The sequence below is a fragment of the Mustela lutreola genome, chromosome 2, assembly GCF_030435805.1.
Source record: "Mustela lutreola isolate mMusLut2 chromosome 2, mMusLut2.pri, whole genome shotgun sequence".
NCBI lineage: Eukaryota > Metazoa > Chordata > Mammalia > Carnivora > Mustelidae > Mustela > Mustela lutreola.
The window spans coordinates 67,330,843-67,347,421 of record NC_081291.1 but is presented as its reverse complement, the minus strand read 5'-3'; the positions used below and the strand labels follow the sequence as shown (position 1 = coordinate 67,347,421).

The window sequence follows — 16,579 nt, the reverse complement described above, 5'->3', positions numbered from 1 at the left end:
GACACTTTCTGTCATAAAGTTTAAGGTTCTATAAGACTTTTGTCTTAGAGGTGTCTGTATGTAAAATGGGTGCTTTATTTTGTCTTTATACTCTGGGTCCCAGTGGAAGAAAATCTGAGAAACAGAGATCTAAAGAATACCAGGGAAGTGGATGAGGGAATCAGAAGACCTGTGTCCTAACCCATAACACAGATCTTGTATGCAACCTGGACAAGCTACACAAGTATTCTGACCCTCTTATTTTCTCATCAGAGATGAGAAATTGGGGATGATAATATCTGTCCTGATTAACTTTCAGATTGGTTGTGAGAATCAAAAGAGATACAGTATTTAAAAATATTTGTTGGGGGATGCCTGGGTGGCTCAGCTGGTTAAGCAGCTGCCTTCAGCTCATGTCATGATCCCAGGGTCCTGGGATTGAGTCCTACTTTGGGCTCCTTGCTCGGCAGGGAGCCTGCTTCTCCCTCTGCCTCTTCCTGCCTCTCTGTCTGCCTGTGCTCACTCGCGCTCTCTCTCTCTCTGACAAATTAAAACAAACAAAAATCTAAAATAAAAAAATAATAATTAAAAAATTAAAAAAAATATATTTGTTGGGGCACCTAGCTGATGCAGTTGGTAAAGTATGCAACTCTTGATCTCAGGGTTGTGAGTTCAAGCCATTGGGTGTGGAGCCTACAAATAAATAAATAAATAGATAGATAAAATATATTTGTAATTTTATTTTATTTTTATTTATTTGACAGAGAGAAATCACAAGTAGATAGAGAGGCAGGCAGAGAGAGAGGGGGAAGCAGGCTCCCTGCTGAGCAGAGAGCCCGATGCGGCACTCGATCCCAGGACCCTGAGATCATGACCTGAGCCGAAGGCAGCGGCTTAACCCACTGAGCCACCCAGGCGCCCCTATATTTGTAATTTTAGAGCTCTTATTTATTGAACAGGGCCTCCTCGGGTGCTGGGTGTTGCATTTGCCATGTAGGGTAGATGTAGTCTCTGTACCGAGGGATTGAGAGACAAGTACTCCTAGTATGGGTGAAGTGTGTGCATGGTGCTGTGGCTGCACAGAGGAAAGCAATTCTGGAGAGAGTCAGGGTGACATCTGAACAGGGTCTTGATGGATAATGAAAGGGGTAAGCGACTCAAGGCTTCCTTTTCCCAGAAGTGACTGTATACAGTTTCTAATGTGGCATAACAAATTGCTACACTCTTAGTGCCTGATAACCCAGTTGTTACTTCATAGTCTGTAGGTCAGAAGTCTGACATGGACAACTGGCTTCTCTGTTAAGAGTTTCACAAGGTACATTGGGGAGGGTATGTGCTATGGTGAGTGCTGTGAAGTCTGTAAGCCTGACGATTCACAGACCTATACCCCTGGGGCTAATAATACATTATATGTCAGTAAAAAATAAAAAATAAAAAAAAGAGTTTCTCAAGGTGTCATCTCGACTACCTTCTTCTTTTTTTCTTTAAAGGTGTATTTATTTGAGAGAGAGAGAGAGCACTGGGTGGGGGGCGCAGACAGGGCAGAGGAAAGGGAGAAGCTGGCTTCCCGCGGAGCAGGGAGCCTGACTTGCAGTCAGTCCCAGGACCCTGGGATCATGACCTGAGCCAAAGGCAGACACTTAACCGACTGAGCCACCCACGCACCCCCAGACTATGATCTTTACTGGAGTTAGGGTTTTCTTCTGTACTCATGTGGCTGTATTAGAATTTAGTCCTCTGTGGTTATAGGACTGAAGTCCTTATTTCTTCCGGGCTGTTGAAGAAGGATCTAGAGTCTACCTGCAGTTCCTTGTCACTTGGCCCTCTTCGGCATTTGGTTTTCTTTCAGGACAGTGGGGGTGCATTTCTCTGCCTTCTGCCTCTGCCTTGCACTCTAGACTCTTATATGAAGGGCTTTTGTGATTAGGTAGACCCATCTAGGTAATCTTTTGATTGACTCAAAGACTACTGATTAGAAATCTTTTTTTTTTTTTTTTAAAGATTTTATTTATTTATTTGACAGAGAGAAATCACAAGTAGGCAGAGAGAGAGAGAGGAGGAAGCAGGCTCCCTGCCGAGCAGAGAGCCCGATGCGGGACTCGATCCCAGGACCCCGAGATCATGACCTGAGCCGAAGGCAGCGGCCCAACCCACTGAGCCACCCAGGCGCCCTAGAAATCTTAAATATGCCTGTAGAAGTCCCTTTTACTATGTAATGTGTGATAGTCAGGGGAATGATCTCATCATATTCACAGGGTGAGGGTCAATTGGGGTCATCTTAGAATTCTGCCTACCATAGTGACTAATATGGTTTTTTCTATACTGAAATTGAGGCCAGTGGTTAGTTTATAATTTTTTCATGGACAACAAAGATATTAATTGTGACAAATAGCTTAGAAGCCTGTCTAGATTTCTCTTGGCTATGAATTAATTAGATTAATTAATTCTAATTTGAATTAATTAGAATTAATTAGACTAAGTTTAGTTTGGCGGAATCTAATTCCCTTTATATTTTGAAGTGAGGATAGCCTATTAAAGATCCAGGGCCTTCTAATAAATGATCAAGTACAGTTTTTTTTTTTTTTTTTAAATTTCTTTGGCAGAGACAGATCACAAGTAGGCAGAGAGTCAGGCAGAGAGAGAGGAGGAAGCAGACTTCCTGCCAAGCAGAGAGCCCGATGCGGGGCTCTATCTCAAGACCCTGAGATCATGACCTGAGCTGAAGGCAGAGGCTTTAACCCACTGAGCCACCCAGGCGCCCCAAGTACAGTTGTTTTTTATGCATGTTTTGTATTTTACAATCATATGTAATATATGTGATCCTTACTCTTGCAACTCCAGGGCAAGCCTACCAGCCATCAGTCCAGACTTTCCAGGTGGCCCTACTTTTCTGAAGACACTGTGTTTTATGACCTACCTATTCTTCAACTTCACACATTCCAACATTTGATTTTGCTAGTTAATCCAGAGCTGATGAGCTTCTCAGTTACTGATGAGGCTTGCATGAAAGCTAAAGTGTAAAGATTGTAAATACTTAAAGTGGGGATATATTTTTCAAGTGATTGGATGATCACTGTCTAAAAGTAGCCCTTTCCTGGTATCTGGAAAGCTGAATCAATAATTCCTCTGCATAGCTGCATAAAGCTTAGTCTCTGTGCTCACCAGATGATGAACTTTAAAATTGTGTCTTATTTTCTCACATCTCTTATTTGTGACTCAGAGTCTCATGTGGGTATATTCATTGGTGGAGCTCAGGTCACCTGCCTTAGATGAGAGGGATAGTGAGTTAGTTAGTTTTCTGAGTTATAATTTACAGAGTTATAAGAGCTGTTTAGAAAAAAAAAAAGGTTATTAAATTTTTGTCATTATTTTGTTGATATTTTCCTCCCTCCCTCCAATTAAACTGTTCCTTTTGATTTCTGGTTTTGACAGAAAAATCTCTTTCCCACTCAGTGATTGTAGAAATAAACTCTCATATCTTCTTTTATATTTCAGTTTTTAAAAATCATGAGTTAAATAGGTAAGGGGGATTAAGGAGTTAAATAGGTAATGGGGATTGTGATGAGCAGTGGCTGATATACCTGAAACTAATACTACACTGTATGTTCACTAACTGGAATTTATTTATTTATTTATTTATTCATTTATTCACTAAGTGGAATTTAAATAAATATTTAAAAAATTAAATCTTTAATACAGCTTGAGTATGAAGTGAGCATCTGGTTGGTGTCTACCCCCATATGGATGGCCATTTGTCCCAATACTGCTTATGAAACACCTATTTTAATTTGAAATGTTGTACTTACTGCAAAGTAAATATGTTTATATGTGTATGTGTGTATGTGAATGTATGTACACTCTTCCTGATGACCTCTCTGTTCCAGCCTAGCCACAATAGTATGTGCTCATTCATTCCCTCATTTACTTAGCAAGTATTTATTAAATGCCTTTTATTGATGTAGAGCTTTGCAGACTACAGAAGGGTAAGATATCAAGACTTATTTCTATGTGTAGATGAGTTCAGATCTGTTTTATTATGGGTGAGCAAGAGTCTTAAAGTTTTGGCTTTATACTTTTAGGACTTTTTCCTAGTTCACATTAGAGTAGACTTCAACCTTCTGGTTTACATACTGGGTCCTTTTTCCCAAGGACTTTTGTACTAAAAATTATAGGAGTCAGGCTCTCCTTTACAGAACTAAATGGATTGGCATCTTAGGATCCAGCTGTGGTGTGCCAAGTAGACTTAAAGCAAGGCCCTTGACTAGAGAGGTATTTACTTGTGCATTACATAGTATTGAATATTAGAGCTGAAAGACACTTTATTTTTAAATTTTTTAAAAGATTTTATTTATTCATTTGAGAGAGAGAGAGCGCGCGCACAAGCAGGAGGAGAGGCGGAGGGAAAGGGAGAAGCAGACTCCCTGCTGAGCTGGGAGCCCTGCATGGGGCTGGATCCCAGGACCTGGAGATCATGACCTGAGCCGAAGGCAGGCACTCCTGGAAGGCACTTTAACGGTTGAATTGACAACCTTATTTTTTTCATGAACTTTGAATTTTGGAATAATTTTGATTTATAAGCAAGTTGCCAAAATCGTACAAAGAGTTTTCATATACTTCTCAGCTGGTTTCACTTTCCCCTAATGTTATCATCTTGTGTTAATATCACAACCTTATTTTATATATGAGGACACATAGCCCTCAGAAAGTTAGTTTAGCTAAGGTCACAGTTCTGGTTAGTGGTAGAGTCAGACCAAGGACCCATAGGCAGCCTAGGTCTTCTAGTTGATTGTTTTAGGTATTGTTTGCTTTTTCATGTGTTTGTTTTTTTCCTTTCTTTCATGGGGTTCTTTGGGCATGAATTGAGAGAAAGACTACACAATACATAGTCCCATGTAGTCTTTCTAATTTGTGCAATAATTTATTAATCTAGGCTCCCTCCAATTCTTCAACCCCAACAAGAACCAGGAGCAGGACATCTTCATTTACAGAGCAACTTGATGAAGGTACACCCAATAGAGAGGTATGTTTGGAATTTCTTCTTTAATAAACCTCTTACAAGAAGCTTATTAATCTAAAATGCAGGCTACTGTTGATAACAAAATGGAAAATTATTTTGACAGGTCAATTTTTAATTGCTAGGTATTTTTATTAATAACATAATTATTGTTTCTTTGTAAATAGTAGTTTTGCTTTTATGTTTTCTTTGAGAATCTCAATTTGAAAAGACAATATGCTCTATCTTTAATATTTGAGGTTTATAATTTGATAATAATTTGTTTAACAAGCATCATATAGGGAAAAGTTCTGTATTTTCAAGCTATTGATTGGAATCTGAACTTAACTGATTTTTTTGTGACTTGCAGGTAGGCCCATAGCTCAGATTAGATTTATTTTTTTTTCCATCCTCTTTTTCTTGCTGTGAACTGTGATACAGGTTCAGAATAGAGTAAAACAAAAATGTACAAATCACAGAATTATTATGAAGGAACCCTCCCGTAACCACCCCTGAGGTTCCAGAAGGGACACTGCCAACATTATAGCGCTGCCTTCTTCCCCCAAAAAAGATTACTATGATCCTGACCTTTTGGTATTTCTTTCCTTTTTTTATAGTACCATTTAAGTATGTTTTCTGTTGTAAACATTAACCATTTTCATTATTTACAGTTTAGGGTTATAAATTAGGCTGCTGTGAACATCATTATATGTTTCTTTTGGTCCACATGTACCTGCATTTCTTTTAGTTTGTACCTAGCAGTGGAACACTGGGTCAAAAGGTATGTAGAATTTCAGCACTTAGAAGATAAGGCCCATTGTTTTTCAGAATAGTTGTAGAACTTTACCTTGCCCCTAGGAGTTTCTGAAAGTTGTTGGTGCTCTACATTTTTGCTAGTCTTTTTAATTTCAGCCATTCTCATGAGTGTGTAGTGCTCTCTTACTGTAGTTTCAAGTCACATTTCTCTGATGACTAATGAGATTGAGCACTTTTCATCTGTGTATTGGCCATTTGATATCTTTTTTTGTGAAGTGCTTCTTTATGTGTTTTGCTAATTTTTCTCTTGGTTTGTCTTTTATTGATTTGTGGCTCTTTTTTATATATTGTGGATGGGTTTTTTTTTAATGAGGCATAATTGGCATATAACATTAATTTCATGTGTATAATATAGTGATTTGATATTTGAAAACACTAAAATCATCACAAGTCTAGTTACCATTCATCACCATACATAGTTACACATTTTTTTTCTTGTAATGAGAAGTTTTTTTTTCAGGGTCTTGATGTTTCTTCTTTTTTGTTTCAAGTTTTTATTTAAATTCCAGTTAACATATATGGAAGGAGTTTTTTATTGGATATATGCCTAGCAGATATCTTCTTCTGCCCTGTGGCTTGCCCTTTTATTCTCTTAATCGTGTCCTTAGATGAACTGAAATTCTTAGTTTTAATGTATTATAATTTATAAATATTTTATTTTCTGGCTAGTGTTTTTATTTCTTATTAAAAAATTCTTTTCTTACCCTGAGAGTACTTTCCTGTTTTACTTTTCAAAAATAATTTTTTTTAAATTGAGGTATGGTGTGCAACATAGTGATTTGACAAGTCTGTAAGTTATATTGTGCTCACTGAGAGTGTGGCTGCCATCTCTCACCATAAAATGCTATTAAAATATCTTTGACTATATTCTCTATGCTGTACTTTTTATTCCTGTGACCTGTAATCATTCCATAATGGGAAGCCTATGCCTCTTGCTCTCTTTCATGCTCATTTTGCCCATTCTCCCATATCCTGTTTCACTTTTCACATTCCAGTCTACATCCCATTTGGAACTGATTTTTTTCAGCATGGTGTGAGGTAGGAATCAAGTCTGTGTCTCCTCCCCACCCACCACACCCCATCTGTATGGCTATCCATTTGTCCCATTTTTCTCACATTGATCTACTGTGCTGCCTTTTTTCAGAAATTAGTGTCTATAGTTGCATAGATTGGTTTCTGGGCTCTCTATTCTCTTTTCTGGTTTGCTTTGTCTGTCTTTGATCTGATACCACACTGTCTTAATACCAGTTGTTTTATATTAAATCTTGTCTTTCCTAGAGCTGGTCTATCCTGTCTTGGTCAGTTTGGGCTGCTTTAACAAAATTCCATAGACTAGTGGCTTAAACAACAGACATTTGTTTCTCATAGTTCTGGAGGCTGGGCAGTCCAAGGTCAAGATGCCAGCAGATGGGCTGTCTGGTGAGTGCTCTCTACTGATTTGCAGATAGCTATCTTCTCATTATGTCCTAGCATGGCCCTTCTTGGTACCTACATACTCCTTAGGGTGGGAGTAGGGGGAAGGCAATTATCCTGTCTCTTTTTCTTTTTTAAGGGTACTAATCCCACCATGAAAGCCGGCATTCTCTTGACCTTCTCTAGTTAATTACCTCCCAAAGTTTGCCTCCAAATAACATCACATTGAGGGCTAGGTCTTCAATATGTGAATTTTGGGGGACACATTCAGTCCGTAGCCTTTTTACCTTGTTCTTCTTGAATGTCTTGGTTATTCTGATTTCTTTCCATATAAATTCCATATAAATTTTAGAATTAGATTTTCAAGTCTCACAAAAACAAACTCACGACAAAATGAAACACAATGACAACAACAAAACAAACCTGTGGAGATTTTGAGTGGGATTGTATTGATTCTGTAGATTAGTTTGGAGAGAGTCTCAGTATTATAAATTAAATTTTATAATCTTTTCAGTATTATAAGCAGTACTGTACTGAGCCTTGTACATAAACATTTATAATGATGTTCTTCTGGAAGATAGAATCCTAGGAATGGGATTCCTGGGTTATAGGATGGATTTCAAATTTAAAAATTTGAGAGGTATTTCCCGTTGTTTTGATGAAGGTTATTTTTTAATTTTTTCTAAGGTTACATTAAAAGGATTTTAAACTTTTTTTTTTTTTTTTTTTAAGATTTTATTTATTTATTTGACAGAGAGATAGCCTAAAGAGGAAATACAAGCTGGGGGAGTGGGAGAAGCGACTTGGGGCTTAATCCCAGGTCCCTGGGATCCTGACCTGAGCTGAAGGCAGACGCTTAACTGACTGAGCCACCCAGGCACCCCATTTTAAACCTTTTTATAGTAGATGTTGATAGCAAAATAAATATTTCACAGTATAGTTTTTGCATTCAAAGTTAATGGCATAATATACTGTGTTCTTGGTGTATAGATTTAGATAATCTGACAAAGTTGTTTAAAATATGAAGTATAGGGGTGCCTGGGTGGCTCAGTGGGTTAAGCCTCTGCCTTCGGCTCAGGTCATGATCTCAGGGTCCTGGGATCGAGCCCCACATCGAGCTCTCTGCTCAGCGAGAAGCCTGCTTTCCCCTCTCTCTGCCTGCCTCTCTGCTTGTGATTTCCCTCTCTGTCAAATAAATCAATAAAATCTTTAAAAAAAAATGAAGTATATGCATACTTTATGTGGGATATCATTTTCTTGTGGATCCCTTGCAGTATTACATCTCTTTAACTTTGTGATCTCAAATTTAATGCTGTTGAACTTAGTTTATACATGTAACTATTTTGAATGAAAGCTGCAGTACTGAGTAGAACCATTTTGGCAAATAGTGTTGATAGCATCATTACTATACTTAGTATATTGGTTGATTTTATAGTATATTGGTTTATACACAATACAGTTGAAACCCTGAAAATAACTTATTGATTGCTACTATTGCTTTTTAATTTTTTTTATATCTTTAAAACTTTTTTATTTATGTAAGCTTCCCTACACCCAGCATGGGCTTGAACTCATGATCCTGAGTCACATGTTATTCCGACTGAGCCAGCCAGGAATCCCTACTGTGCTTTTTAAAAAGTATTTATTTCATTGAGGATGCTTTAAAACATTTTAAATGACTATATCTTTACAAAATAATCCTTTTTGAAAGGGATGATTTGAATATTCTTTAACAGTAGGCTTAAGTAAGCTGAAGGTTATTTTTTATTTCTTCCCAGATTCCCAAATTTCAGTCCTAAAGATCCTGTGCTTCCTAGATTTAACTTAAGAAGTGGTTTCTGAGTGAAAGAGCTGCATCATCTCTTCATCTCCTTGCTTTTGAAGTGTTTCTGACAGCTCTGAAAGCTATTTTTGACTAATGTAATGGTCAATTCTGTTTATTTTTACAAAATTTAAGGACTTTCTAATTTTATAATTAAGTTATTGATTAAATAGGCATTACATAATTACCTTCTTAGTCATCTTCCCACTCCCTGGGTTTTTTATTTTGTTAAATCTCTGATATAGAAGATCCCAACTTTCTGTTTTATATGTTATAATGTTTCTTTTTAGCAAAATGTGGAAGTTTAACTCAAAATATAAACATTTGTCCATCTCTCCAGTAGATACAGTAGTCTTTGTTATCAAGAATGCTTCAGAAGTTGATGGTTTCATTTACACAATTTCCTGGATAATTAAAGGTTTTATATACCTCCTCATATGTCTGTTTTCCTGTGTTGGTAAATTTTATATGTAAATCTAAACAAGTCTGTCTTTGGTTGCAGGCTTCCTTACAAGGGTATAAAAAATCATCTCTATGATTCAGACATTGAAGGCAAAGGAGAACAGACTGATTTGCACTGACCCTAAAGTCTACAGAGCTTTGGCATTCTCTCATCCTCTTTCTTCCGGTGATCTTGGGCATAGCCTTGTTATCTTCAGCATAGAGCTCCTTTCCCTTTTTGTTGCTTGAGATGAATCTTTTTTGCCCCTCTAGAGCTGGATGCTTTAGAGCAGTAGAGATTGTAGGATCATTGAAAGGCTGACTAGGGCAGATGAAGCTACCATAGCCTCCTGCCCTCTGTTCCACTGTGATGCTTTTTTTTAATTGAGATTAAATTCCTATAACATAACATTTACAATTTCAAAGTGGTATTTAATATATTCACAGTGTTGTACATTCATCACATCTCTCTAGTTCTGTGACATTTTCATTACCCCCAAAAAAGCCCCCATACTCATTAAGCAGTTACTCCCCATGCTCCCTCTCCTCCAGCCCCAGGTGACCAATGATATACTTATTACCTGTATGGATTCACTTATTCTGGATATTTTGTATAAATGGAAACATATAATTTGTGACCTTCTGTGTTTGGCTCTTTTTAGCATAATGTTTTGAAGGTTTATCTATGTTGTAGCATGTGAAAAGTTAACTTTTCAGCAACTTGGGTTTTCTCTTTGTAAATGGAAATAATAATCAGCGTGTCAATCTCCTAGCATGGTGGTTTGCACGTAGTAGGTGCTCATTAAGTTCTTCCTGGGGGGCAACCATGGAAAATGGGAAGGCCTGCCCAGCTTGCTTTGCTGAGGTCCCTGGACCTGAAGGGAGAGAAATAGATGGACCATTATGTGGGCTAAGATCCTAGGGATGTTAATCTATCTCTTTACCTGCTGAACTTCTGAAAGAAGGATTGATATCTTCACTTACCCTGCTCTCTAATTTGCTGTCTTTTGGACACTTCCTCATAGTTTAGGCTGTCCATTCTTACCCATATCCTAGGGACTCATCTACACAACTTTTTCATATTGTTTTAAAATTAAATTCCAGAAGTCACTTTATTTTCTTAGAATCATTTCTTTGTTCTTCTAAAAAAAAAGATGCAAAGAAATAAATAGTTATGGTTAATTGATGGATTCTTTCTGTTTAGTAGAATGTGTTCATAAATACCTTATGCTTTTTTGCTTCTTTGCTTCCCTATGTGCAGAGAGACAGCCTGGAACAGTGGAGGGATCACCAACACCATCTCTTACTTGCTCTGTGACTTTGGACGTAACTGCTTTTAACTTCGTAGAGCCTCAGCTTTCTCATCTTTTGAATTGTGTTATAATGAATATTTCCTCTCATTGAGTTCTTGTGAGTAGCAAGTGAATTCAGAAGTATGGAAATACTCATAATTTGTGTATCACATAAAAAAGATTATTATTATTCAGAAATGGAAAGGCCTTTTCTGTACCTATCAGCTCTTGGGTAGCACACACACTAAGTTTTTAATTGTGACATTGCAAGGGAAGAAATAGTGAAACGTCAGGCTGTTTTGGATTGGAATGCTTTCCCAAACTTTGAGAAAGATGTCACTTTTTCCTCTTCCTCCACCTTATTCTTCCTCTTCCTTCCCCTCTTTTTCTTCTTTCTTTTTATACCCAAGGTGGGGCTTAAATTTATAACCCTGAGATCAGGAGTTGCACACTCCACTGACTGAGCCAGCCAGGTGCCCCTGTTTTTTATTCTTGATCTGACACATCTTTCAGAAATAAAATACTGCTTCTTTAGTTTTCTTTGTCATTCCAAGTTAGTTTGTACTATTCTATGTCACTCTCAGCTTTTGATACGTCTTAAGCACATTTTATAAATTTATTCTATTTAAGGGCTACAGGCATTGTTCTTTAGGAAATAACTGAGAAGTATCTTGAAAGTAATGGGTAAGAAATATTTATTCTTAAGTTTGGAATTAATTTTGCCCCTAAATAGATTGACTTTCAAAGCTGGTATGCTTTTACTTTGTTAGATAGTAGATTGGAAACCACCTGTCCCTACCCTCTGTTGTTTAATGAAAGTCTTTTACCCCTATCAAATTGCCTTGGTATCTATTCGGTTCTCATAGTTTTTTCTTTTGGTCTAATGATAGGATATGAGTTATATTAATAGGCTTCCTAATATTAAGCCTAGTATTAAGCTTAATTATTATATTAATAGGCTTCCTAATATTAAGCCTAATACTAAGCTTCCTAATATTGGCTTAATTGTTCATTCCTTAAATCAACTCAACTGATAGGTTGCATTATTATTATCCTGCTGTACTCACTTTGATAGTTACGTTTTATATATTTCTCCCAGCTCTATTTGTGAGGAGAGTGGTTTGTACTTTTCTTTTTGTGTTGTCTTTATCAGTTTTTATTAGTTGGGAAGCTTTCTATCTTCTCTCCCTCCTCCCTTTTTTCCCTCTTCTCCTCCATTTATTTAGGTCTTCTTTAATTAAAAAAAAAGGTATGCTTTTCAGAATATAAGGTCTGTATTACTTTTGTTAAATTTATTTCCAAGTATTTTATTCTTCTGAATGTTACTGTAACAGGATTGTTGTCTTAATTTCATTTTTGGTTTCTATTGTCACTCTGTAGAAGTAAAGTTGCTTTTTGTCAGTTGATCTTGTATCCTGCAGAACTCATTTATTACTCTTGTATCCTTGCTGAACTCATTTATTAGGTTCTGGTAGTTATTTAGTAGAGAATTTAGTATTTTCTATGTATAAGATGTTGTCCTCTCTAAACAGAGGTAGTTTATATCTTCTTTAATCTGGTTGCTTTTTATAACATTTTCTTCCTCGTTTCCCTGGCTAGGACCTTCACATTTAGTTCTGCAAGCCAGGAGCCGAACAGGTGCCTCCAGCACTGGGTGAAAAAGGTTTAGGAAAGCTTTCACTAACTGCTGCCTAGAGCTCTCTGTGGCCCATTGTGAGAAGCTCCTGTTCCTAGGGGAAGGCCTCATGACCAAGAACTGAAGCAAACTCACTTTGGCTTATTGTGACTGAATCCGTGATAACCCCTATATTGCCATAGGACAGGAAACTCAAACTGGAGCCTAGGGAATCAGATTGACTGGATAAAGAAAGATTTGAGTACAGAAGGAAGGAGAAAGATAATATCTTCAAAGTGAACCCGTAAATGAAAATTCTAAAACAAATGCTAGGAAGGCAGTCAGTAAAAACAGGAATTGGAATATAAATTTATCCTAGATGAAATTCAAATTAATAGAGTAGTCTAGAAAAAACTTTAAAAACAAATATCTTTGATAAGATACATGAATTATTAATTTTCTGAAAAGAAGATAAATCATGGGGGAAAAACAGACCAAAACAAAAGTAGAGTTAGTAGGTATGAAAAAGAACCAATTAGAAATCCTTGAAGTAAAAAAAAATTGATATAAAAATATAGAATAAAAACTCAGACAAGTCCCAATTCATGGGAAAATTAGGGTATTTAAAAAGAATACTGAGTAATTCCACTGAAAACTCATAGAGATAAAGAAGTATATATAGAGAATAAGAGACATGCAGGATAGATCAAAAGCCTTCAACAGATACCTAATGGGAGTTTTATGTATCTTCATGAATGTTTAGACAGAACTTCTGTCAGTGTTAGTTCAACTGATGGCTTCACCTAAGGACCACAGAAGAGGTGAATTAAGTTCTTAATAGATTTGGATTAGAATTTCAATAGAGTTTGAGAGATATGGAGTTGAGACAGAATTTGATTGAGAATATTTGGGAATCGATGTGTGTAAGATTTTCATAGGCATAAGAAGCAAATGACAAGGACAGTGAGTGGGAAGAAAGGCTTTTTAGGTTTTGAGGTAGCTGTCAATGGAAACTAATTTTGATACACTTGGCTTTTACTTGGGCTAGGGGCAGGAGTGTAAATTGTTGTTTGGGCCCATCTTTCTTTGAAATGTTTGGTGAATATGTTTTTCTATACTGAGTATCAGCTTTTGTGTTTTTTTCAAATATACTCTTTACTGTGAAATTTTAAGTTATTTTGTTGTGGGACAGAGTGACTTCATTTCAAATGTTAATTTTGGAGGCCTAAGAAGAGTGAATTTGTTTAGCCCTTCATTTAAAATCACATTCATGGGGCGCCTGGGTGGCTCAGTGGTTTGGGCTGCTGCCTTCGGCTCAGGTCATGATCTCAGGGTCCTGGGATCGAGCCCCGCATCGGGCTCCCTGCTCCTCAGGAAGCCTGCTTCCCTCTCTCTCTCTCTATCTCTCTGCCTGCCTCTCTGCCTACTTGTGATCTCTGTCTGTCAAATAAATAAATAAAATCTTTAAAAAAAAAATAAAATCACATCATTTCAAGGATGACTTTTCTGAGTTTGCCGGGAGAGTTCAGATTTTCAGCAAGAGTAGAAACTTGGATAAGATGAGTGCCCAGAGCCAAACAGGCATCTAGTACATTTTAGTACACCACTAATACTCAACTTTTAGGACCAGATGAAGAGTTAGTGGAGTCTCTGTAGTCATATCCATAACTCTACCATACTAAGATGAAAGTGTAAATTCTTAAGCTTGTGCAACATTTATTTTCTGATAAAAGTTCTTTCTTATATATAGTATATAACATAATATGCATTAACTGCTATGTTAATATTTCCAGAAGATTAGTTTTTTTTTTTTTAGCTTTCATTAGTTTTTTTGTTTTTGTTTTGAAATAATCATAGATCCACAGGAGGTTTAAAATTTTTTTTTAGGGAGGACCTGTGTACCTTTTGCCCATTTTCTCCCGAAGTTTTCTTGTATAACTATTGTATGCTATCAAAACAGGGGAATTGACATTGGTGAACTCTGTGACATCACAGAGCTTATGCAGATTTCAGCTGTTTTACATTGGAAATTTCATTTTAATTGTAATTTGTTCTAAATCTAATAATGATTATTAATATTTTGGTGTATATAGTTTCTGAAGACTGAAGGACAGAAGAGAATACATTTAAAATAATTAGTATAATAGAATTTATCCTTAGAACTTGTTATATGAATTTCAATTTCAAAAGTTTCCTTTGTACATATTGGAGAAAACTATTTTTGTTTCTAAGTGCAAAATAAATGATTATTTGAAATTTTATGTGTTTTGTCCTCACTATAAATTTCACTGCTATCTTTTTGAATGTATAAAAATGGTCAGTATTTGTTACATTAAGGGTTAAGGGTTTGTGTTCTTTACCATGTATGGTTTTTACTGGTTAGACTCTTAAACCTAATCGGCAGACATGCGGTGTGTTTCTGTGGCTGTTGCATATATCGTTTGTATGCCAGTAAGCAAATTTGTTAAAGTTGGGCTTTGAGTTTCTAGACGGCTCAACTCCTCTCCATTCCTAACCTTTCCAGCAACTTGTTATTTCTGTGGGTGGAGAGATGGTAGCAGTTCGGTGGTGCAAGGTCATTATACTGTTGTGTATGCCATATGGAGAGAACACTTTGCAACATGCCCTTACTGTGATCTGTTTTTCATTATTTGTTTTATTTTTGTACCTCTGCTTATTACACTGAATGAGACAGCTACTAGCCGGGATGATAGCAGAGCCTGCTTTTCTCTCTGAGTATACTATCTTTGCTTTGGATTCCTCCAAACAGCCTAAAACACAGACTGACAGTGTGGTGAGTCCTTCCACCGCTTTCTGCATTCCCTTTGTGGGGAAGCAAAGTAATTTGGTAATTCTAGAAGCAAATCTCATGCTGCTTGTCACTGACTGTCTCTCAAAGCATCTTCAGTGCCCTGTTGCTAACCCTCCTTTAAAAAATCAGAGTGAATTGCTGAATTCTGATGGCTGGTGTGTTTTCTGGTAGCTTTTTAACAACAACAAAATAACACTGTTTTCATTAATGTAGTGAAGACTGCCTTCAACTTAGTGTAAACTCTAAGTTTTCTTTCAAGGGAATGTTTGCACATTAACAAAACGTGGTATGTATTGCTAGAAATCTCTGTCTTACTATTGGTAGGAGGCCAAGATGTGACTCACATTTTAAGAAAAAAAATTGTATATAAATCCATAATTGAACAACATTGAGCAGGTAGGTGGATTCTACTGTAACAAATAATTACATCTTATTTTGGGAGAGTACCAGTTTTCTATATATTAAACATCTGAAAGGAAGTACTTATCTCATTATTTTTCAGTTGACTGAATTCATACAATTTTAAATCTTGTATATAATTTCACTTTGAGAAAGTGGACTGTTTTCATATGTGTCTTATTAAGTTCTTAATTTAGGGAAACTTAGATATGTTTGATTACCCAGTAAGGATAGCTTTTTTTGCATTGGACACTGACTGAATTGGGATTCAGGTTTTTTTTATAAATGATGAGAATTGGTTTAATTTACTAAGTAGCTTGTGATGAAATTAGAACATATCTGTACTTAATCCATGCAGCCAGGAAAACCTTGGTCTGCATATAGTCAGTAGCAATCCTGAATTACATTCTGAACTTTTTTTTTTTTTTTTGAAGATTTTATTTATTTGAGAGAGAGAGAAAGAGAGAAAATAAGTGGGGTGGGAGCAGAGGGAGAGGGAGAAGTAGACTCCTTGCTGAGCAGGGATCAACATGGGGCTTGATCCCAGGACCCTGGGATTATGATTTTAGCCAAAGGCAGACACTTAACCATCTGAGCCACTCAGGCACCCCGAACTTGGTTTTAGAGAAGAAAGCAGCTGAATATTTTAGTGATGTCCTAGCTTGGATCTTAGGGCAAAGGATTTCTCCTTCGTTCTGGCTATAAGTGACACCTCACTATTTTCAAAACTGGTTGGAGAAGGAGACAGGAGTTCCAGTTAAAGATAACTTACCAGTTTCTTTAAAAACACAAAATGATATTACTTTATATTTCATGTTATAATAACAGAGACTAAAAAAAAAAAAAGAGCTGCTTTGAGGCCCACTTCCATATACATAAAAGTAATTTAAGGACCTCTTCTGTTGTGAGAAATGCCAATGATTTTAAAATAGAGGCTTTTGAACTATTTAGAAATAATTTAAGTAGACTAAAAGTCTTCATTAGTCTTATTTGAATT

The 16,579-nt window shown here is 36.5% G+C and overlaps 1 protein-coding gene across 8 annotated transcripts in view; it reads left to right on the top strand.

Annotated features, from left to right (window-relative positions):
* Positions 1 to 16,579, top strand: part of GOLGA4 (golgin A4) — a 131,527-nt gene that overhangs the window by 12,123 nt on the left and 102,825 nt on the right. For 4 of the 8 annotated variants that reach the window (XM_059162105.1, XM_059162106.1, XM_059162102.1 and 1 more), the window contains exons 2-3: positions 4,910 to 4,999; positions 15,067 to 15,165. The exons of 1 other annotated variant lie outside the window; for it this stretch is intronic. In XM_059162105.1, coding sequence (XP_059018088.1) covers positions 4,910 to 4,999; positions 15,067 to 15,165 — 189 coding nt within the window. The remainder of the gene's footprint in view (positions 1 to 4,909; positions 5,000 to 15,066; positions 15,166 to 16,579) is intronic. 3 more of the 8 variants (XM_059162109.1, XM_059162108.1, XM_059162107.1) reach the window with 1 other exon arrangement.